The sequence below is a fragment of the Antechinus flavipes genome, chromosome 2 (assembly GCF_016432865.1).
Source record: "Antechinus flavipes isolate AdamAnt ecotype Samford, QLD, Australia chromosome 2, AdamAnt_v2, whole genome shotgun sequence".
In the NCBI taxonomy this organism is placed as follows: domain Eukaryota; kingdom Metazoa; phylum Chordata; class Mammalia; order Dasyuromorphia; family Dasyuridae; genus Antechinus; species Antechinus flavipes.
The window spans coordinates 361,519,433-361,543,534 of record NC_067399.1 but is presented as its reverse complement, the minus strand read 5'-3'; the positions used below and the strand labels follow the sequence as shown (position 1 = coordinate 361,543,534).

At 33.7% G+C, this 24,102-nt stretch overlaps 1 protein-coding gene across 8 annotated transcripts in view; it reads left to right on the top strand.

Annotated features, from left to right (window-relative positions):
- LOC127549809 (UPF0461 protein C5orf24 homolog) overlaps nt 1–24,102 on the top strand; it is a 124,861-nt gene that overhangs the window by 1,864 nt on the left and 98,895 nt on the right. For 6 of the 8 annotated variants that reach the window (XR_007950721.1, XM_051978165.1, XM_051978168.1 and 3 more), the window contains exon 2: nt 6,067–6,496. Coding sequence is in view for 7 of the 8 variants with exons in the window: in XM_051978169.1 (XP_051834129.1) it covers nt 6,067–6,496 (430 nt within the window). In the remaining variant the exon portion in view is untranslated. Of the gene's footprint in view, nt 1–6,066; nt 6,497–8,400; nt 10,776–24,102 lie in introns of those variants that run through there. The other 2 variants (XM_051978172.1, XM_051978171.1) reach the window with 2 other exon arrangements.

Below are 24,102 nucleotides of genomic sequence, written 5' to 3'. Positions count from 1 at the left end.
CTCTACACAGAGAAGTAGGCACTAGTATTGACTGTGGCACTAATAGTGATGACAGTCTTTTCAAATATAAGTGATGTATATAATAAATTTTTGTATCCAAACAACTGAGAGGTATAATGACTTAATAGATGAGTTTCCAAGTAGGTTTCTTTCCTTTTAGGGGGGCAAGAGTGGAGGAGGAAGAGGAGGAAAGAAAAAGGATTAAATGACTTGTCCATGGTTACATAGTTAGGAAGTGTTAGGTGACTGAGAATAGATTTGAATTCAGGTTGTCCTGACTCCAGGGCTGGTCCTCTCTCCACTGAAAGCCATCTTGTTGCCCCATCATAATGAATTACAATCCTCTCCTCTGATACAAACTTGGGTATGTGACCTTAAGTCATTTAACTATTTCATGTCTTGAAGGACAAACTACAACCTCTGAGGAGAGCTGCTCCACTCTGAATCAATTCCAGGTCCTTCCTTCATCTCTTTCTCCTTCCCTTCCATATCCTACCTTTACCTGGGTATTCTCTTAAAACTTTTTTTCTTTTTTTTAATTGAATTTTTCCCCTTTATTAAAGCTTTTTATTTTTCAAAACATATGCATGGACAGTTATTCAACATTAGCCCTTGCAAAACCTTGTGTTTTCCCCCCTTCTTCCACCCCCTTACCTCATAGCAGGTAGTCCAATATATATTAAACATGGTAGAAATATATGTTAAATCTGGTATATGCATACATATTTATACAATTATCTTGCCACATAAGAAAAAATCAAATCAAACCAGAAAAAAAGATTTGAAACAAAATAAAATGCAAGCAAACAACAACAAAAAGAGTAAAAATGCTATGTTGTGAACCAAACTCAGTCCCCACAGTTCTCTCTGGGTGTAGATGCTTTCTTCATCACTAAACAATTGGAACTGGCCATTGCTGAAGAGAGCCACGGCCAGCAGAATTGCTCATCTTGTTGCCATGTATAATGATCTTCTGGTTCTGCTCATTTCACTTAGCATCAGTTTATGCAAATCTCTCTAGGCCTCTCTGAGATCATTCTGCTGGTCATTTCTTACAGAACAATAATATTCCATAATATCCATATACCATAATTTATTCAGTCATTCTCCAATTGATGGGCATCCACTCTGTTTCCAGTTTCTTGCCACTATAGAAAGGGCTGCCACGAACATTTTTGCACATGTGTGTCCTTTTCCTCTTCTTTGAGATCTCTGGGATATAAGCCCAGTAGAAACACTGCTGGACCAAACACTTTTTTTTTTTCTTTTGGATGACTGAACCTTCCCCAGATATCTTGGGGTTTCCTGGCTAGATTTTTCTTAAGGACATCGATTTAAAGCCAAACCACTTTGTTTCATTGGCCAATAATAGATCCCTGACCAAGCCCCAGGTAGTTTTTGTTTGAATTCAGATAGACCCTTAGTGATTGCAAATAGCAATTACTTTTGTTTTGACCTAAAACTCTGCTCAGATTTATTTATTTATATTATTATCTTTTTTTGGCGGAGAGGAGGGCTTACTTGAAAGAGGACATTCTTTGCTTTAATTGCTACCTAGCCTTAATCACATGGATATGTTCTTAATCTTAGCTTAAAAAGGCCAAGGTCTCTCACTGTATCCAAGATCATGTCCAGTTGTCAAGATGTGTATGTAGCCACTGGACCCAAATGGCTGTGGAAGAAAAAATGAAGCAAGTGATCTTGCACAGCTCTCCCACATTTAAATCCAATTCACTTGAATGTCTTGGCATCACCTCCCTGATGTCAGGTCCTCTTGGAGAATGAAGGACAAAAACAGGAATCATACTTCAGGCAACATCCTAATACTAAAGAGTTCTTGATCATCATTTCCACACTCCTGTTTTCACTATTTCTGGTAGAGACTCTTCTATAGAGAGACGAAGTCATAGGCCCAAACATCTAGAGGCAGCTAGGTGGCCCTGGGCCTGGAGTTAGGAAGACCTGAGTTCAAATTTCTTTCTAGATATTCACTAAGCTTTGTGACCATGGGTAAGTCACTTAACCTTTCTCATAGTTTTCATTTCCATAACTGTAAAATGGGGATAAAATAGTAGCACCTCCCTCCCAGGGTTATTGTGAGGATCAAATGAGATAATAATTATAAAGTGTCACAGTGGCAGCACATAGGAGATTAATAAATGAACATTTGCTATATGCTAGCTGTGCAGAAAAGAATGTGATGATTGTTTCTCACCTAAAAGAAGTTGAAGTAAATTAGTTAGCATTTATGAAGCACATATATGCTACGTACTAATGCTAATCTCTGAGAATAAAAATAGAAAGTTCTGGGCCTCCCAGAGTTAACATTCTTGATATTTTTTGTTTCTTAAAATCACCATGGTATCTCAAGTATCCTTTTCCTTCCTCTTTCCCTGAGGGCCATCCCATTTGACAAATAATATTTTGTTGTAGGGGAAAAAAATCAGCACAATTCATGGAAGCATTGGGAAAAATCTGAAAATGTGCAGTGTTTAACAACTGTGGACTTCCAGCACCATGAAGGAGTAGACTGAGGGTGTTTTATACCTCTTCATTTGAGTACTACTTGATTTTTTAGATTTTGTTATATTCACTTTTGATTTTTTTTGGTGTCATTATTCTTTCCTTTTATGTTGTTGTGATTATTATTGTGTATATTGTTCTTTTCACTTTGCTAATTATTTCATTCTATATCAGTTTTTCCATGTTTCTCTGTATTCATCACATACATCATTTCTTATAGTATAATAATTCATATAATACAATTTGTTTAGCTCCAGAGCTTATAGTTTAATAACCCTGATGGGTGCTTAACTTAGGGGTATAGTGGAATAAGTCCTAGTTAGTCATAAAGACATGGATGACTTGTCTTAAATGAAGGTGTCAGGGGAAAGACTCTGGGGTGAAGAATACTTTTAATGTATGAATTCCACATCAGGAGGGAGCTTCAGAAAGAAGAGCTGAAGAATGAAGTTGAAGACTTGAGGTTGAAGTACATACATATTACTTTTTAAATAGTAATTGTCACAGCAAATTCTGTAGTTCCAGGACCATTTTATCAGTGAGTCAATATTTATTGTTTATCCAAAATACTGAATTAATTCCCTGGGTCATACACAGTTAGGTAATAAGTTATTTTGTGAACCTCAGTTTTTTCATCTGTAAAATGAACTGACGATTTCAAAAGGGTATTCCAGGTAAATGCCCTTATAACTTAGAAAAATAGTTTTTCCCACTGTTAAATTTTATCCCAGGTAGAGGACATATTTTTCATTTATTTCTGGATACAGGATAGGCCTTAAAAAAAACCTTTGGAAAACTCAGGAAAACTCTGGGTCTAGTAATGTTTCAGATATTAAATGTGTGATTGGGCAAGTTTCTTAATCTTGTAACTTGTGATCTGCTTTGGTGGAGGAAGCTTCTACAGTAGAATTTTTTTTACATTGATGATGAGATCACAGGTTCTGATAAGATCTCACTTCACCAAAAAATGAGAGTAAATTTATATATTCACGAGAATTGATCATAGCTCTTTTATTTTAATGAGCTAATTGTTATTTTTTGGCTGCTAGAAGGATGCAGAAATCTAAGCTATGACTTTGAATATAAAAGTAAATTGGAACTATTTTCTGAGTTCTGTAATAGACCATAAATACAGTGTCATGGAGACATCTTCAGTAGATGTATGATTTCAACAACTGTATACCATCCAAAGTGTTGTCATGTGATGATGTGTAATTCTTTTCCTTTTTCTTCCATAAAGAAGCCAGTTATCATGGAGGGAGGCCTGACTCAGTTTTTCTACATTCTAGGGCTAATCATTTGCAGTCTTTTTTTCACTACATGAGCAACTCACCTTTCCTATATGATTTCTTGATACATAAGTATACAATGGGATTTCCTAATACAAGGATTTTTCAATCCATGGAATTATGTTTTGCTTAAATATGGAACTCTATTGATATGGATGTCCCTTCCAACAATACCAGTTGTCAACCCATATTTGCTTGCCCTTTACATGCTACAGATACTCTGTATCTGCTGTAAGCTCTCCCCTGGGAGTCCATTCAGTTGCTAGAGGCCTTCATTTTGAATTAAGAGAAAATTAGGTAATGGAGATGGGGTCTGCAGAGGTTAATTTTTAATGCATTGTTGGTAATGGAAACAAGAGGTGGAAGAACTATTAATGGTTGAAACTAATTTTCCTTTTTTTTGTTCTGTGTTAGGGAATGGGAGTGACAACAGAATTTTTTTTTTTTTTAAACAGGGATAACTGTTTTAAATTGAGATTTTTGGTCTGTATTATTTTTGTAACTCATCTTGGCAGAAATTTGAAATGGGATAGTTGACAATCTAGTTCTCTTTGTTCCCTTTGGGAATTAATAATATTATTTATTTTTAAATTGTAGTTCTATTGAAAATTGTCAAATCTATAGCATTTTTATTTCTTCCTTTTTAGAAAGTAGACATAAACAAGTACTTCTTACCAACAAACATTTTTCCTTGTAATTAAGATTATATGGACAGGTGCAGTTTTGTCTGAAAGATTCATCCTTTCAGGATTTTTTTTTTTTTTTTTGGCTGAAGCAATTAGAGTTAAGTGACTTGCCCAGGGTCACACAGCTAGGAAGTGTTAAGTGTCTGAGACTAGATTTGAACTCGGGTCTTCCTGAATTTAGGGCTGGTGCTCTATCCACTGTGCCACCTAGCTGCCCCTATCCTTTCAGGTTTTAATAAATATTTTAGTACTTTTAAAATCAATGATTTCATTTAATAATCCAGTTTTGTTAAATAATTAAATGATTCTTAATAACTATTTTGACAAATCTCAGTTCCTTTTTGTCTTTGCCTTTTGCAGTCTATTCGCAGTTGATTTTTGTTTTGGCATATGTTTATTCATTATTATTGCTATATTTTAGTAGTAACAATCACGTGGACATTTATGGAACACCAAATAGATAACAATATTTATAAGATCTTGAGGGTCTATCCTTGCTTATGTTTTGACTTTTTGATTTAGACCTGAAAACTCAATGCAACAAGTTGCTTTAGTTCCTAAATCCTTATTTCCTTTTTATCTAAATATTCTTACCAGTTAGTAAGCTCAGTAGGAGCTCTGCTTTTTTTTTTTTTTAAATACACTTCAGTTTTTCAGAAGATAAAACATTGGGGGTGGGTTGAGGAGGAATGGTAATGATACCCTTAAGACAAAATACAGACCTGTATTTGTTAGTAAGTCTGAATGCCTTATGAGGAAAGATATTGTAATATTTATGGATGTGAGTAAGTACTCTTGTGCATTCAACCATTTTGTCAAGTTCAGCATCAGTAATTCAGCCATACCCTTAAAGAAGGCACATTGTTAATATATCAGCCATGTATATTGCACATCTCAGCTGTTTGTATTGTGGAGTGGAAGCCTTATTCTTTTTTTTAAAATTGCATCCTAATTGGATAGATGTTTACTTTTAGATGAGACTGAGTTTCTTGGGTCAAGGAAATGTGTCCTTTGTTTGGCATATTCCATCTATTGTATGGTGCCATGCACATTTATGGCTCTGTATAAATAATAAATCATAATGATGAAGAAGCTTCTATTATGCAGGAACTGTGGTCTGTTAGGAACAAATAAGAAAAGTACTTGTGAAAATTATAATAAAAGAGAAAAAGGAGATAATCTAGAAATGTTAGCATGATTCTGCTTTTAACTTAACAAAATTTTCATAATCCTTCTGTATTCTTAATAATTAAAAAGCAAAACACCAATCTACAAGATTATTAGGTGTTTTTCTTACCCATCTTTTTTGTTTTAACTAAGTAGAAATATTGTCATGAGAAATCATATACTGTAATTTTATCGTGGGTGGTGCATTACCTAACTCATCATGTTGTTATTACTTCCTTTGATTTTGTGTTTGTATGTGTGTATGTGTACTAAAGTGTTCTGGATTCTCTCTGATGGCCTAAATAATAGTTATAACAGAAACTGTTTTGTTATTGAATATTGTCACATAAATGCATATTTATGTATATTTATACCTATTTATATCCTTTTATTTTGGGTAGAAAATGATGCATCCTGTTGCCAGTGGTAATACTGCTTTCTGTGGGCCTGGCAAGGCGTCCTGCCTCAATGAAGACAATATGAGAGCTGCTGATCAATTTGACTTATATTCCTCTCAGCAAAGCAAATACAGCCATACAGTCAGCCACAAACCAATTGCTTGCCAGAGGCAAGACCCACTAAATGAAACACACTTGCAGGCCACAAGTGGCAGAAACATAGAGACAAAAGATGAACTCAAGAAAAAGAAAAACCTCAATCGATCTGGGAAACGTGGCAGACCCTCGGGGACCACCAAGTCAGCAGGATACAGAACCAGCACTGGACGACCCCTTGGAACCACCAAAGCAGCTGGATTTAAGACAAGTCCAGGCAGACCTTTGGGTACAACTAAAGCTGCAGGATACAAAGTCAGCCCAGGGAGACCTCCAGGTAGCATTAAAGCTCTATCACGACTTGCAAATCTAGGTTATAGTTGTGGCAGTGCTGCTTTTCCTTATCCAATGGTACATAGCAGAGGAATTCATGGAGTTGGGGAAACAAGCAGCAAGGTCAAACAGCCCAATGAGTAAAGAGGCAGAAAAGTGAGATCATGGTTTTAAATGAGGACTCAAAGGGTACCAAAGTCTCATGTTGGTTTGGTTATAACATATGTGATTTATGACTTGGTATTCCTAAATTTGTTGGTTTTTGTTTTGGGGGAGAAGACTGCCATTTGTTGACAGATATGACTAAGTAGATGCTGAAAGGGTATGAGTATTTTTCAGTGTTTGTTCATAGGATTAAGAGTACTCTTAACTGAATCATTTCTGTTTTTTCCCTTAGAGAGTGATGCCTATGTCTCCTATTTCACTCCTACTGTTGAACTATTTAAAACGGATAGTTATGCACTAAGGAGTTGAAATAAGCAGGAAACTTATACTTATTAACTCATAAAATAAACCTGCAATTTAATAAAAGCTCCCAACTAGAGGAATTTTTAATTGCTAAAGCAATTTAATGATTCAGCTTCAATGATTTAATACATTTAAGATACCAAATTTGAGATTTGTAACATTTGTTTTTATGAAAGTTGGAATTATACAGATTTGTCTACTCTTGGAGTTACATAGGCCTTTAGATGTTTGTAGATATTCAGAAATTTGGAAACCTTTTTTTTTTTAAAGAATGCTTAGTTCAAGCATTTCTTATTTATTGGACTCTTTAGCATTAGCTAATTTAACTGATGTTCCAAAATTTTTTTTAATATTTGCCTTTTAGTGTTGGCAGGTCATTCAGCAGAACTCTTACTGGAATCTGCTGTGTGTTGTTAAATTGCCTATGAGCATGTATACCAAACACTACAAATACTTAAAACAAAGCTATTTTATTAAATAACTTAATAGTAAGTTTTTAACATGATACGATTAATTCTAAGAATAGAATATTTAATGCTGTGTATAAAGAAGTATTCTTAAAAGTCTGCATATAACTACAGCCTCTGCATTTTGCCTTTTGTGTGCATAGATGGCAATTATTAATGGATTTTAAAGAATTAGTATGTTTATACTTTGAATTTGTTTTCTATTAGTGTTTCAAAAATTTTCAGAATAATTTTTTCTAGATTTTTTGAGAATTGTTTATCCTAAAACAGTAGCATTTATACTATAATTAAGTTATATCTACCAAAGGACATGTGTTTTAATGATTCGTAATAGAAACTAGAATAAACAATGCATTTTTAAATTGTACTGTACAAACTCAAATGTTAAGAAATATATAGGAATTGCATCTATGCATGAAAGGTGGGAAAATATGTTGGCTGTTTAAACTAGAAATATCTTTCTTGGCTCCATTGAGACTATTTCATCATCCAAAAGAAATGTTTCATTTTTAGTTATTTGTTTTAAAAGCAAAACTACATATGGAAAAGTTTTATCTACCTGTATGTAAGAGAGAGAGAGAGAGAGAGAGAGAGTGTGTGTGTGTGTGTGTGTGTGTGTGTGTGTACATGCACGTGTACATATATTTGTTTATATGGAGAAGAGAGGAAAATTAATCTCTGTTCTTCAATTTTGAAAATAACATCTGTGACTTATATATATATATATATATATATATATATATATATATATATTTACTTTATTCTAAAATTTCCACAAAAATTTAGTTTATACTTAGAATGAACATGTAATTTTAAATGCCTGTGAGACTTTTTGATGATTATAGATTTGCAATTCAGAAAGCTTTTGAAATACTTTAGATTGTTTCTGGGCTTGCCATTATTTAATACAGAATCTGATTGCAGTTATGATGACATAAGAAATGGATATCATATTTCATACCTTTCTTATTAGGAAAAAAGCAGCAAGCCTTCAGGTGTTCCAGTGATGCCTGACACATAATGAGCTGGACTTTATGCTGTGCTTTACAGTAAGAGGTGTTGAATTATATGTGGGGACTATTTGTGCACTGGCAACTAAGACATTGAACCTCAACAATCTTAGCATTGCACAGACCATATAGAACAATTTTAAATGGCTACATATTGATTTGTAACCTAATGGCAGCTAATTGCTACTAAACCAGACTTTCTTCAGGTCAAGGCTTTTCATTCTGGTACTATGTTCTATTTCTTAACAAATTTAAATATAAAACTCTTTATTTACTCAGAACAGTGTAACTTCTGACACACAAATGCTTTTATTGTCATTAACACTCACAATGTAATTGTCATTTAGCTGTTTCATTTGATAATGTAGTGTTTTGAAATTTTTGAACTAGTTTGGAAAACATTTATTTAATTGAATGACATAATTGTGGGAATGATACATTTTACTGGCAAAGATTTGGTTGCATGTTGCTTTTATGTTTTAAAGTAAAATTCACTTCTTTTCTGTCGGTTTCTTTTTATCCTTCATTTTGTTTCTTCCTTTTATGCATCTACTCAGTGGTGCTGTGCTGTGTGTCAGAAGGCAATACAGATGTATTATTGTTATATTAGTATAATGGACTTTGTATTCCAATATATTGAAAGAGTAAAATCAGCTAAAGAAAAAAATATATATATAGATATATATTATGGTGTTTATTAATGATATCAGGAAAAAAAGTGGGGAAATGACAACAGTTATGGATAATACCAATTAGAACCCTACTTTTGCAGTTCATATGAAAAGCTGCCTAGAGAATTGGATTTGTGCACTGCTGAACATCTGATTCCAGTTTCTCTTGAACAATTTATTGGTGTCATGATGAAGAAAAAGAAGTCTAAGAGAATGAAGTCTTAAATTTTGCTTCTGTATATTCTATCAAGTACGTTGTGGGTTGTTTGTTGTTGTTGTTTCTTTTTTTTTGTAACACTGTCTTTTGTCATGATAAACACTGAAATAGCATGTTAAAAACTGCCTATACTTTGAAATAGTCAATGAGAAAAGGCTTTTTCCCCCATAATATGATTGTTTTTTGAAACATGAATTGCTCATTTTATATTATTGTAACTCTGCTTTTCATAAAATAGGATTCACTGTTCTGTATTAACACTGTTGGGTCAGAATATGATCTAAAGTACAAATAATTTTGTTTTAATGTTTTTCTTTTTCAACATATTTTTATGCCTTATTTATGAATAAATGAATGATTTAGTATCTTAAATAAGGGGCTAACACATATGTTAATTACTCTGATTTTGCCATCAAAATGAATTTTGCTTACCTAATTTTTGGGATCAGATGAAATCTCAAGTCTTGCACTGGATATTTAAAAAATATTGGTACCATGTTTTGGCGGGAAAAAAATTAATAGAATATTGACAGAAGGCTGATATTTAATATATTGGTTTCTTTTTAAAATCCAGTTTCAGAGTGACCATACAAAAGACCTTTCTTTACATTATCCTTAATTTTAAAGATAACTATTTATCAAAGTAATTTACCCATCCAAACAAATTGATTTGTATTTGTATGGATGAATAGCAGCAATTATATGCATAATCATTCTAAAACAGAATCTGACGATCTTTTTGAGTTTCTTTAAAACAAAAACAAGCCCTGGACCTAGTTGATGAATCATATGTCCATTGTAAGAATAACTTATGATATGTTTTAAAAACATGCTTTACTTTTACATAATAAAAAGCTTTAAAGACAGACAATTCAGGTGCTTGTAGTAGTAACTGCAACTTCATTACTAATAGATGTGTAATAAAATTTTATCATGCTTTTTCAGTAAAATTGAATGATTCAGAATACTTGTTCAAAAGATTTTTCATTTCTGGACAGGTTTTGTTCCCTCTATATTCTTATATTATCGTAGTATCCATATTTTAAAATATTGCTTAATTATATGTTTATAAATGTTAGTATGTATCAGTCTTTTTTTTAAGTAGATATATATGGCTATGATCACAGATGTTGATTTAATTTTTGAGAATTAAATGATAAAGTAAAATCATTGGAATTTTGTTTTGTAATCAGACCATTTTGATTCTTTAATTTTTTATTATTTAGTTTTCCCACAGATGATATGGATGAAATAATTACCAGCTAACTAATATCAGCACACTGTCCTCTGCTGTAAAAAGTCTGATAGATACTGTGTATGTTTTTATGTCCATGAACTTGAGCTACTCGTGTGCAATTATGTGTATAGGAATGGAGTAGTGTTCATGATTTGTATCTACATCATCATATGGATGTATATTTATTAATAAAGTCATTGCTTTAAAACCAAATACATTTATACTTTTATTCCATTAAATGGGATTTTATATGTCAAAATTATTTAAGTAGTTTGCAGGGATTGAGCTAAAATATTTTATCCTAAGCTTTTAATAAGAGGGGTATTTTGAAAGAAAGATTAGTGGTAAAAGGGTGTGTATGGTACAAGAGGGTAGATAAAAGTGTTAACCCTTTTGATGATTGCCCTTGATTTGGATTTTTGTTCAGATACAGAAGTCTCTGATGGTTATATTTCCTATGTTTTTTCCCTGCCTCAGTTTCCTCATCTGTAAAATGATAGGGTTAAATTAGTTATCTTCTAAGTGCCTTTTGAGCTCTTCTAAACCTTTTGGAAGTTACTTTGTTTTCTACAAGCACATATACATATATACATATTGACAACTTGAAAAAAATCTTAACTTGTAAATAAATAGATGCTGTTTCTTAGTACTGATAGTAAACTGATGTAGTTTTTCAAGAAATTTGTTTATTTTTAAGTTCTTTCCTCTTAAATGGCCTAATAAGGTGAGACTGTAAATTAGTAAATATTTTAGTGCCCTGCTGTAGAAATATAAAGTGTTAAGTGTTGGGAATACAAAAGAGGAAATAGACAGTCCCTGACTATGTTCAGGGAGCTCACAATCTAATGGAGAAGACAAATAAGCAAATAAATATGTATTAAAAAGTAAGAAAAAAATATAAAATGATTTAAAAAGAAAAGGCACTAGAATTAAGAGGAGTTGAGAAACCCAAGGCTTCCTTTGAAAGATTGGATTTTAATTGGGACTTTAAGGAAGTCAGGGAAACCAGTAAGTATGCCATATCTCTTTATAGAGGGAGATCATTCTAGAACTGAGGGAGAGCTGGGGAAGGTAGTTTATGAAGTGTTTTGAATAACAAAACAATTTTTTATTTGATCTGGGAAGTGATGGAGAGCCAGTGAAGTTTACTGATAGAAGGCCAATATGGATGAACTTTCACTTTAGGAAAATCACCTTTGTGGCCCATTGGAGGATGGATTGAAAAGGGGAGAGACTTGAGTCTGTTAAATCTATCAGCAGGCTACTGCAATAGTGTGAAGTGATGGGGGCAAGTGTCAGAGAAGAGAAGAGGGCATATTTGAGAGATTTCAAAGGTAAAATTAACAGGCCTTGGCAAGAGATGGGATATGGTGCATGTGAGAGATATTGAGGAATTGGGGACAACTCTTAGGTTGTAAGGCCAAGGAACTGGAAAGATCATATTGGAGAATCATGAGAATAATGGAGAAGATAGGAGAAAGGGAGAGTTTAGGGTGAAAGATGATAAATTTGGGACAAACTGAGTATGATATATCTTTTGGACATCCAGTTTGGAATATCTGAAAGAGATTGGAGGTCAGGAGAGAGGATGATGAGATGACAGGATAGATGTAGTTGAGAATCATTAACAAGAGATGGTAATTAAATCTATGGGCCCTAATGAGAGCAAGTGAAATAGTACAGAGGGAGAAGAGACAAGGGCCAAGGACAGAATCTTGAGGGACATCTATTATTTAAAGGGTAGGTTCTAGATACAGGACATCTATTATTTAGAGAGTAGGTTCTAGATAGAGCCAAGAAGACTGAGAAAGGAGATTTAGATAAGTAGGTGAAGAACTAGGGAAAATTCCTCATCTGAAAATTTCGACAGAAGAGATTATCAAGTAGGAGAGTATGAACAACAGAGTTTAAGGCTGTAGAAAAGTCCAAAGAAATGCCATTGGATTTGGTAATTAGGAAATCATTGATTATTTTGAAGAAATCAATCCATTTTAGTGGAATGATATGATAAAAAGCCATGTTGTCAGGAATTAAAGTGACATAAGAGGAAGTGGAGCTGCCTGTTTACTGGGCCTTTTCAAGGAGTTTAGCTACAGAGAACAGAAGAGATAAAGGACTTTAGTTAATTTGAATGAAAGGATCAGTTAAGAGTCTTTTGAGGAAAGGGAGACCTGGACAGGAGTTAGTAATGAAGTAAGTCGCTAATGGATAAGGAAACTTGAAGATATGTGATAGAATGAATGGAGGTGACAGACTCATTCTGAAGGTCTGATGGTTGTCAAAATATTTAAAATGCAAAAACACTTTTCCCCTATAATTGAATAATTACTTTTTTACTTGCCTAGAAGGATACAGAGAAATTTTCAAAAGGACAAATTTCAGTAGAAATATGAAGTTGCATCAAAAAATCTATTCAAATTATTGCAATTAATTTTAATCTTTGAATTATTTTGATTCTATTCAGCAAACTTATGAGCAATCTGTTGTGTGTAAATCACTTAGGTGAATTTCAAAACTACTAAGAATTTATCTTCAAGTAGAGGTATTACTTAAAAATTATTAGATATCATTGAAAATCCTATTGAATTCATTTATGTATGTACCATGGGCATGATTAATTGGCTATGCTGTTTTTGAGGGACATTCAACTGTTTATACTACATATATACATGTGAGTATGTATTGATACATAATAGTATTACTCATTGCATTGCATGTTGTATTACATATTTTAGAGATAAATTTCTCTGTTTTTCATTTTAAAGAACTATTTGTCTATTAATTTTTGTTATTTGCCAGAAGTCTAGTGTATGAGATAATACAGAACACAAATGCTTACAAGTGGTAAGGATCTTAATTCTGTCCAAATCTCCCCATCCCCCCAAAATTATGGCTATCTAGGATGAAGAAGAAAGTTATATTTAATATTAGAAATTCATAGGTGAGATCTATTAACAGTTTTTTTTTAATAACTGCAGCTGTCATGTTAAAAAAAATTAGGAATTTTAAGCTGTATTAAAATTTAAGCTAAGACTCAGATGACATTTGTTGTCTTTGGAAATTGACACAAACATTTAGACCAATGGTTGTCTGTAATCACAGGAAAAAGAAAGATCTGTAATGTAATGATGATATTCAATTCAGAATTGCATGCGTTTCTTTTGGTAATGGATTCATAAGATGGGAACAAAATGCCTTGCTATTAATTTGCATTAGCAGTTAGATATTCTCTGATGGTTCTCAAGAGTGTTTTCCAGTGTAGTATTCACAAATGTGATAAATGATACATATGGTACTATTTACTAGAAAGAAAAATTTAAATGCTTTCACAAGAGATAAATGCTGGAGATAAGATCTGCTTGTGTAGTTTTTCTCTAATTTGGACTCTGCCAGGATTGGTAAATTTCCCAGATTCATTATTTATTGTCCATTTTGATCTTTTTATTCATCAGCAAAGTGAATGAATATTATTAGATAACCCCTAAACTTTCTTCAAGATCTAAAAATACTAATCTACTTGATATTTATATTACAAGTTATTTTGTCCTTTAAAAAATATCCATGAGGTTCTGGATTATAAATTAGTTCTTAAAAAAAATATCAATTAGTAGTCATGTACCAAGTTCCTACAATCCTCTAGACACTTTACCAGGAGTGAGGGATATAACAGCAAAAATAAATGACCCTTTCCCTCAAGGAGTGCATACGTCACTGGGGAAAAAGATTCATCACAATAATCTTGTAAAGTCAGCTGGAATTTTTAAAGCCCATTTTCTAGTTAAAATAACTAAATCATTTAAGGGTTAAATGACTTAACCCATCAGTTGCCAACCTGGTTCCTTTTATTAATAGTGCGGTTTTTAATCAATAGGCTATTTTATTAAAGGGTAGATTCAAAAATTTTTTGCCTCTTTTAAATAAAAATCAGAGGAAAGATCTTATATGAATATTCTATGTAGTTCAATGAAACATAAAAATAAAATCTTGCCTATTGTGAAAGCAATAGCTTTAAAATGATAGGTCTAGGATATTTTTTTATCAGTATTAATTGCTATCATTATCTCCTCTTGTATAAATTATTTGTATTGGATTAGTCAGCCCAATTAATTTTATTATTTCTTTATTTGGTAAATTGGTTGGTATGGAAACATTTGTATGCTAATATTGTAATTGTTATGTTTTCATTTCTTTGGGTGTAGTTCATTATATTTTGAAGTGGTGTAGATCAATGGTTAAATCATTGAATCTATAGTCAGGAAGATCTGAATTCAGATTTGGTTTCAGGCTAATTGTTTGATCCTGGACAAGTCATTTAACCTTTTCCTGCCTTAGTTTCTTCAGTAGTAATCTCATCCAGGACTATTATTTCTCCTTTCCAAAAGAAACAATGTGGTGTTTGCGGAAAATGTACTATGCTCAGTCTGAAGATCCATTTCTAATATTTGCTGAAGAAATCACTGCTCTCTGTGCGGAGATTTCCTTATCTATATAATGATACTAGTTGCTTTGCTTGATGGCAGGGATTTGGGTTAAAGTCAAGTGCTATATAAATGAATTGTTATTCCATTGAAAACAAAAATATGAAGAGAACAGGGGAGTTTTATAACATTTAACAAAATATTTACTTTCAGTGAGTCTGTGATCTTATGAATCCAGCATGCTGAAGCCTTTCCTGGAGGTCAGTATTCCATACATATCAGTACAGCTTTGAAGTTGTATATAACACTGAACATCAGCCTTTGTTTTTACTACATGATGAACCTACCTCCTTTGCTAATTGTACATTTTCTGGGTAATATCTTTTATACCTCTTCTTGTACACAGGTAATCACTGGCAATATAATCTCTCCGTTACTCTTTGGAGATTTTGTTCCATGATTAGCAGTCAGATAGCATCCTTGGGAGTATATAAATCATTTAAAAACTGGGTTTTTGTGTCATGAAGCAGTTTGGAATTGTATTAAGTATGGTTTCTTAAATGCCTTTTTGTACTCTTTATCATTCCATTATTTGTCCATATTTAGATAATGACCAAGATGTCCATTTCAATGGACTGTCAAGCTGTAGAGCTTTGTCTAAGTGACAGGCAGTACTATCATCCATTTAATTTTTTATATACAGATGGTTGGGACAGACCTATCTTGAGTGGTCATAAATTTCATAGAAGAAACTCTGTAACATATAGGTTTGATGCAATCAGCATTATCATTTACAAACTGGAGCCTTTAGAGGAATTTATCCTATAGGGCATCTTTCTTCCACTAGGATACTATACTTGATAATTGAATGCCTTTGCAAAGCATACATTTGTTTTTAAGTATTGTGTGGACAGGCTCAGTGAGCAAAATGATCTTTTCTGTTGCTTTTCGAAAAGTATCATCTTATGCTTTTAATGTTATACATAAGACACCTAAAGGGACAGCCTGATACAGTTTTTAGAAAACTGATTGCAGAGTTAGAAAAACTAGGCTTCATTTCTTGTCTCTGAAGTCACTTTTGTTTAAGTGCTCCACACAACTCTATCAGTTGCTAAGAAAATGCCAGTCTCTACTGATAGAGGAAGTTCTTCATTAGGAACAGGGGTTTTTATCTTATTGGAGTAGGTGTCAGATTAAGGCCATGTTTGCTGTACTGAGTGAAATACTTTAAAATAATCAACATCATAGATATGGTAGAATTTTTATATCCCTTTCATCTTTTGATCAGTTGAATGACGTATGTTTTTCGTAATATAATTTGCTCCTAAGTAATTTGGCTGTGATATTTTTGAGTCTTGAATTTAGGAGTTTATTCTTTGAGTGTTTTATTAAGCCTAATTTGGCTTATCTTTGTTATTTTTAAGGTTTTTTATTCTGAGAACTAGAATTTTTATCCTTGAAGCCTTTACTGAGCAAGTATTAAGAACATAATCTAATTTTTTTCTTAGCACAAAGTTGCATTTTTTTCTCTACCACCAAGTAATGACTAGTAGAGTTTTTAATGTAAGCTTGTGAATAAGAATTATTTCATTTTTGACATTTGTACCTAATGTTTAGCACAGTGTCAGCATTGTAAAACATGCATAAATCTTGCCTTTTAAAGAACTTATATTCCAGTATTATAGTTTACAATTTGTAATAATAATAATTACCCATCTTTATACTATTTTAAAATTTGCAAAATTCTTTGCTTATGAGAATCTGTGAAATCTAGATGTTAACTTCATTTTACAGATGAAGAAACTGAGATTCAAAGACCATTATTTTCTTGTCTTACATTTCTTAAATCAGAAGCAAGATTTAATATTTGTTGAATATGGTAAAAGAGTTGTTTCTGAAATCCCAAGTTAAAAGTTCCTTTTAGCAAATGAGCCTCAGAATACAATGTGGAATTTTGTAATTTGTAGAATATGCCTCTTGTCTAGGCACTTGGGAATTCAAAAGAACTCAAGCCAGAATCACAAAATATTTTCCTTCCTGGTAAGTGATATTTGACATGGGCACTACTGTTGATTGGGAGGAAGTAGGGACTAATCAAAGGCACAGCAATAAACAACTACAAGATTTGTAAGAAAGTTCTTAAAATTCAAAGTCCCTGTTATGAAATAAGTTTCTCTTTGTTTTTTTTCCTACTCTTAAAGTTAAATAACTATAATTAGGCTTTGCACTGCAGAAGTAAAATATCTTGCTTTTCCCAGTTTTACACACACACACACAAAACTAGTATTTTGCATAATGCTTAAAATTTAATTCTTTATATATAGGATTGCCAGGTCATTATCTCCAAAATACTATTCTATAAAGATTATTGAAAGTCCTTTCCCCCCTCCCCCCCCTTGATTGAATGATAATGTTGAAAGAAATTCTGACTTCTTTTGGCTGTACCTGAGAAGTTGATTCTCCAGAAGGAAATCTTATTAATAGAAAGAAGAGAAAGTCTACCAATTTCTAGAACTGAACCATACATGGTTAACTAAAATGGCTATTTTGGTTTTAGTATACAAAAGTCATAAAGAAAGTACATTTAGTGGGGGGTTTTTTGGTTTTGTTTTTTGCTGAGGCGGTTGGGATTAAGTGACTTGCCCAGGGTCACACAGCTAGGAAGTGTTAAGTGTCTTTGAGACCACATTTGAACTCAGGTCTTCCTGACTTCAAGGTTGGTGCTCTATCCACTGTACCACCTCGCTGCCTCTCTACATTTAGTGTTAATAAAAGCATGTAAAGATCATCAAAGTAGATACTCTCTTAAATACCACTTTATTTTAGGAACATTTTCATTGAAAATCAAATCGCGAAGAACATTTGTACAAAAACCAATATATTTTGTTAGTATTTAGTATTGCCTTGTTACTGGAAATTGCACTAGATATAAAACATTGGTAATAAGTTCAAGTCATAAAATTGTTGATTATCTTAATAAGTACTTAATAAGTTTGATGGGTTATACAACATAAAACACTTTGTAAACTACAAAATACCTGTATTCTCAAGTCAATTCTTCCAATAATTTGTTATATAAATCTAAGAATGAATAACCATGTTCCAGACACTGTAACATGAGTATAGGGCCTGTCCTCAAGGAGCTTACATTTGAGACATATACATATGTTGTTCATTTTTTCTTGTCCTGTCTGACTCTGTGACTCCATTTGGGTTTTTCTTGCTAAAGATATTGGGAGTGCTTTGCCATTTTCTTCTCCAGCTCATTTTGCAGATAAGGAAATTAAGGCAAATAAGGGTTAAGTGAGTTGCTCGGGGTCACATGAAAAATCTCAGACTCATCTTTGAATTCAGGTCTTTCTGACTCCAGACCTAATACTCTATTTCCTGAACCATGTAAAACATATACAAGGTAATCTTGTGGGGGAGCTTCATGTAGAAAGTGATAATGGAATTGAGATTTGAAGAAATTTTCCTTATGTGCTAGGAGAGGAGTGCTATGATAAGAAGATAGCCAGTGTGAAGGTAAGGCAGATGGAATGTACTGTGTGTGGGACAGCAAGGATATGTTTTACTGGATTGTTTAGTGCATGGAGGGGAGAAATGTTTAAAGAAAAAAAAATTTTTAAGGAGCAATTGTGGTGAAGCTACTTTGTGGTGAAGCAGATAGTAGCTGAGGTCCAATTTGAACTCTAGCACCATCTAGCTGCCCAAAGAAAATTGTAAAACTTGAGATTCTTTATGTGAAATACAGCAATTTTATACAGGAACAATTTTATGCTGATCAAAATATCTAAATATTTCATCTATAGGTATTTTACATATATTCCAAAAGTCTTAATGATTTTTCTGGCACATCATTTATCTTTGGTAGTGCTTAAGCAAAGCTTAAGGCTTTTTCTCTTATGCAACCCTGGGGGTATAGATATAGATATATAAATTAGGTATACAAATAAAATATTTACTAATAGCAAATCGTAATTTTACAACCCCTACATTCACTTATGCATTCCCACATGGGGTTGCATCCCACAGTTTAAGAGGAAGCTTTGATCTATGGTATAAAAGATATTCCTAAAATTTCCCAAAGGATATGACAAGTAACCAACTTACAAGCATTTTGTTCAACAAATATTTATTAGGTACCAATTATATGCAGGGCACTGCCATTTCTTCACTGGGCCATGCCTTTAATTGCTCCTGCTGTGAGGTGGCCTCTTGGTGTACAACAGTACTACCCGTATCTTGGGGAAGATCTTGCCTAATCTGCCTGCCTCAACACAACTATCTTTAACTAATGACGTGCCATCTAGACTCTCATTCCTTAATGGTTAACATACTCCATCCTTTCATATTCTTGAACTCCTGGTTGCTTATATAGTCTTTCCTATAAATTTCACACTCAGGATTTGCTGAGAACTTGGGAAAGACTTTAACTCAACTTAAAATCAGTCTCTTATGCATCTGGGGCCATCTCTAGTCATCTTGACTTGCATTTTGCCAGTGGACCCAGAAGTGTCTGGAAGAGAAAGTGAAGCTGGTGATTTTGCCCAGCCCTCCTTCACTTTAATTCACTTGCAAGCTATGGCATCATGGTACTTTTTGGTAATGAAAGACAACGATTAAGATCACTTCAGTCTTTCCAATCACTTAAGCATCCAATCCCAGTGTCATCTTTGCCCACTGGCATTCATCCCTTTACAAAATCTCATTTGTTAGGGGCCAGAACTCTGAAACAAGGATTTTTACAAGGTGTTAAGTCAGTAGAATTGATGAGACAATGGTTATCTAGTTTAGCATGGTGCTTAATAGTTCTCTAAGTTCAGTATGATTGATTTAATTAATCTTACAACAAATAATGGTTTCCTAGTGATATAATTGATGGGTGTAGATCAGTATAGAGCATATAAGCTGGGAGCCTCAGTCAGAGTCAGGGCAGAGAGGATGAAGGATTGAAGGCGGGAGCTCAAGCTCTGGAGCTAAGGAGAGAGATTCATTTGATCTTTGGTCAGGCTCCTGGTGGCTCTCCTGAGGGACAGAGAACCAGATTCAATTCCATCTTTGTGGTGTTTTTCTTCTTTTTTACAATATGAAGGTTCTCTCTGGAAGTAGGTTTCTTGGGGAGGTCGCCCAAGTATCAGTTCAGATCAAAATCTTATCTCTTTCACTTGGGGCTCGGCTAGTTTTCTGGAGGCCTTCTCTCTCCTTGGTTCCAAGACCTCTTGCCACTAGTCCTTTGCTTCTGCTTCCTTCAGCCTCCAGCCAGCACAAGATGGAATGAATCTCTCTTGCCTCCGAGAGAGGGCTTCTCTCTGAACTCACTTGACGCTCCCCTCTCAGTCTTTTCAGCTGAACTTACTTGACTGGCTCACTGAAGCTCTATTTATTATGCTCCTTCTCCGAGAGTGGGATTGTGGGATCCGAGCCAGAGTGCTCTTTGGCCCTAAGAGCTTCTTGCTTATATTAGCTCTCTAAAGGTTAGGGTTAGGGTTAGCATTGTTTCTATCAGTATTAGCGATTTATCACCTTGTAAGGATTCACTTCTAAGGTGTGAACCAATAAGCATTGTATTAATTCCATTCAGTTAACACTAGGATTCTAACAGCTCCCTTGAGTTATCACCTTGTTTCTAGTTGAGTTAACTCTAGGATTCTAACACATCTTCATCAGCTTCATGGTGGTTGGCCTGGCCTCCTGCATTTCTTCCACTGAGACCAAGTCCCGTTTGAAGGCCCTTCAGAAAACTAGCAGAGCCCCAAGGGAAGGAGATAGGACTTTGAAGGAAATACTAAAGAATTTGGAATTTTAACACCTGGCTATTCCTGTGGTGATTAATCTGCTGAAAAGAAGGCTACCCAGCGACCTCCAGAAAACCAAAAAGAACCATTGCAATAACCTAATTGATCACTATTTCTCAAATTTCTTCTAACTCCAATTTATTCTCTATTTGGATGTTCTCTATCTATTGGCAAAGTGATTTTCCTAAGGCCCAGATCTGACCATATAAAAATCTTTTCTTTGCTCTTCTTCCTACTCAAAACCTCTCTAGTTCTCTGTGATCTCCATCTTCAAATATATTATAAAGTTACAGCTCTTCACTCCCTGACTCCTTCCAGTCTTTCCAGGCTGTTACATTTCATTCCCCTCACTTTTTCTCTGTGTTTCAATTATAAAAGCTTATGTGCTGTTCCTGACTTTTTACTGCTTCTCATGTTTGGGATTTCCTTTCTTTGGATTTCCTTCCTTTCCTAGCTTCTCTGTTTTGCTTCAAGATTAATTTCAAATCTTAACTTTCTGAAGTAGTCTTTCCTAGTCTCTAAATAACTTCCCTGTCCACTATCTTCTATTTGAGATTACCATCCAATTATATCGAACACACACACACACACACATCAATACCTGTATCTGTATCTACACATATACCTATATAATAGGTAGGTGGCACATTGGATACAGTACTCTGCCTGAATTAAAAAAGACTTGAGTTGAAATGTGGACCCTAGGCACTTATTAGCTATGTGATCCTGGACAAGTCACTTAATCCTGTTTGCCTTAGTTTCTTCATCTGTAAATTGAACTGAAGAAGGAAATGTAAAACCATTATAGTGTCTTTTCCAAGTAGATCCCAAAAGGGGTTTCAAAGAGTTGAACACAATTGAACAATAAATTATGTGTACATACAGACACACATGTAAAATACAATTTTTTGCATTTTGTCTCCCATATTAGGATGGGAGCTCTTTGAAGTGAAGGGCAGTGTTTTTGCCTCTCTATTTTCAGCATTTAACAGAGTGCTTGGCACATAAACAATAAATGTTTCTTGATTGACTTGATAGAGACTGGGAATTCAGAGATTAAAAAAGCCTCTCAGTTGAGTTTAGCTTGTATTCTGGGAGGTGGGTAATGGGTATTGGAGAAAGATTTCTATATATAGATTATAATGGAAGCTAAAATGTGATGAGAGAAAAGGAAAGACTCAGAATACTTAAGGAAAAGTTTAAGAGGAAAACACTTCAGGAAGGGATGGATTAAGGAAAACCCTATAGAGGATAAAGTACCTGAGCTGAGCTTTTAAAGCTCAACATACAATAATTCTGAAAGGCAGAGATGAAGAATATATTCCAGGTGTAGAGAATGGCCCAAGCAAATGTATATGATACCTAGCAATAGTATTACTGGGTCTGTATCCCAAGGAAATCCTAAACGAGGGAAAAAAACCCACATGTGCCAAAATGTAGCAGCTTTTTATGCTAGCAAAGAATTGGAGAATTGAGTAGATGCCCATCGATTGGGGAATGGCTGAATAAGTTGTGGTATATGAAGGTAATGGAATATTATTCTGGAAAAATTACGAACAAGCTGATTTTATAAAGGCCTGGAAAAATTTAGATGAACTTATGTTAGTGAAACAAGAAGAACCAGAATACATTGTATACAACAAGAAGAATGTGCGATAATCAATTGTGAAAGAATTGGTTCTCCACAGTGGTTCAGTGATTCAAAGCAATACCAATAGACTTTGGATTGAAAATGCCATCACATTCAGAAAAAAAACTAAGGAAACTGAATGTAAATCAACACATGCTGTGTTCATTTCTTTTTTCTGTTTTTTTTTTTTTTCTCTCTCTCTCTCCCGTGGTTTTTCCCTTTTGCTGTGATTTTTCTCTCCCAACATGATTTATAAAATGTGTGTTAGAATAAATAAATTAAAAAAAAAATATAAGTAGGAGATGGCATATTGAATTTGTAAACAATAGTTCAGTTTGGCGTGAATGTAGTCAAAATCACAAGTCCCTTTTTCCTTCTCCCCCCCAAAGAAAAAGATAGGGAAAGGAGAATAAAAGGATATGAAAAAGGATAAGCATTTTATGTTTAAACATGGAGCTTCCATAATTGCTTTTCTAACATACTGTTTTATTGCCTTTCTTTGATGTAGTTAATGGAAGTGATTTTGGGTTCTCTGGCAATTGCTAACAAGTGGGAAAGGCTTCAAGTATGGAATATATTTTGTTCTAGGACTAGATTAAATTTGTTTTTACTATAGGGCCTGTGTCCTATCTGCTACGTCATCTAGCTGTCCCTATTTTAGTTTAGTTTGGAAAAAAACTATTATATGTTTTGGATGCTAAGGTAATAATTTTTTTGGCAACTGTTATTAAAAACAAAACAAAACTATCCACAGTGGTGTAGATAAGACTTGTAATCTGCATAAATGGAGTATATACTCTCATCATAGCTTTCATCATTATAATGGAAGTATTGATAAAATTAGAGTAAACTCATTTAGATCAAGTGATTCATGAACTCCTTGGGATTTTATGATAGTCTAAGAAATTCATATTAAAAATTCTTTATTGGCATTCTAACTAATGAATAATGGACTATATGTTACAAATATACTTCTGTGACAAGCATATGCATTTTTAAAGCATTATAAAGTTTGTTTTTGCAGTAATTAGAAACATTTTCATGTGCATACCGATCTTAGTGTTTACCTAGCAATTACATCAAATTCACAGTTTTTGACAATGGTCTTGCAGTTTCTGTCATCAAATTATTCCTAAACTGCCACAAAATTTACCATTTGAGTGCAAACTGATTGTCAATAAATGGTCAGATGTGTACCTACCCTCATTTGCATTCTGTACATTGAACTGGAGTAGCTCCTACATTCCCCTCTGTTAGTATGTAATTGTATCTCATTAGCAGTGCAATCCTGTATTCAAGATGTTATGAATATTGCATTTTTGTAGTGCAAATGTCAGTCTGTCTGAAAATGGTGATCACTGGCATGAACATCTTGAAACCATCAGGGACCATATGTAGAACATTGCTTGTCATTGCCGTTTCCTATTTAAGGCTATTTAAACTTAATTCTCCTCTTATTTTACCTTACTTATATCTGGCAGATTTTCACATGAATTGGTTGACAATTTTGGTCAAGTTGATCAGTAGTTTATGTGAGAATGTAGCTGGTATGCCAGTGGTAAAAGAGAAGAAATTTACTTCAGAAGAGCTTTTTTCCTTTCGAAGGTTTATAAACATTTGTTTAAAAAAAATAAAAAATGAGGCAATGTGATGGAATACTACTGTATATTAAGAAGTGATGAGGAAAAAAAAAA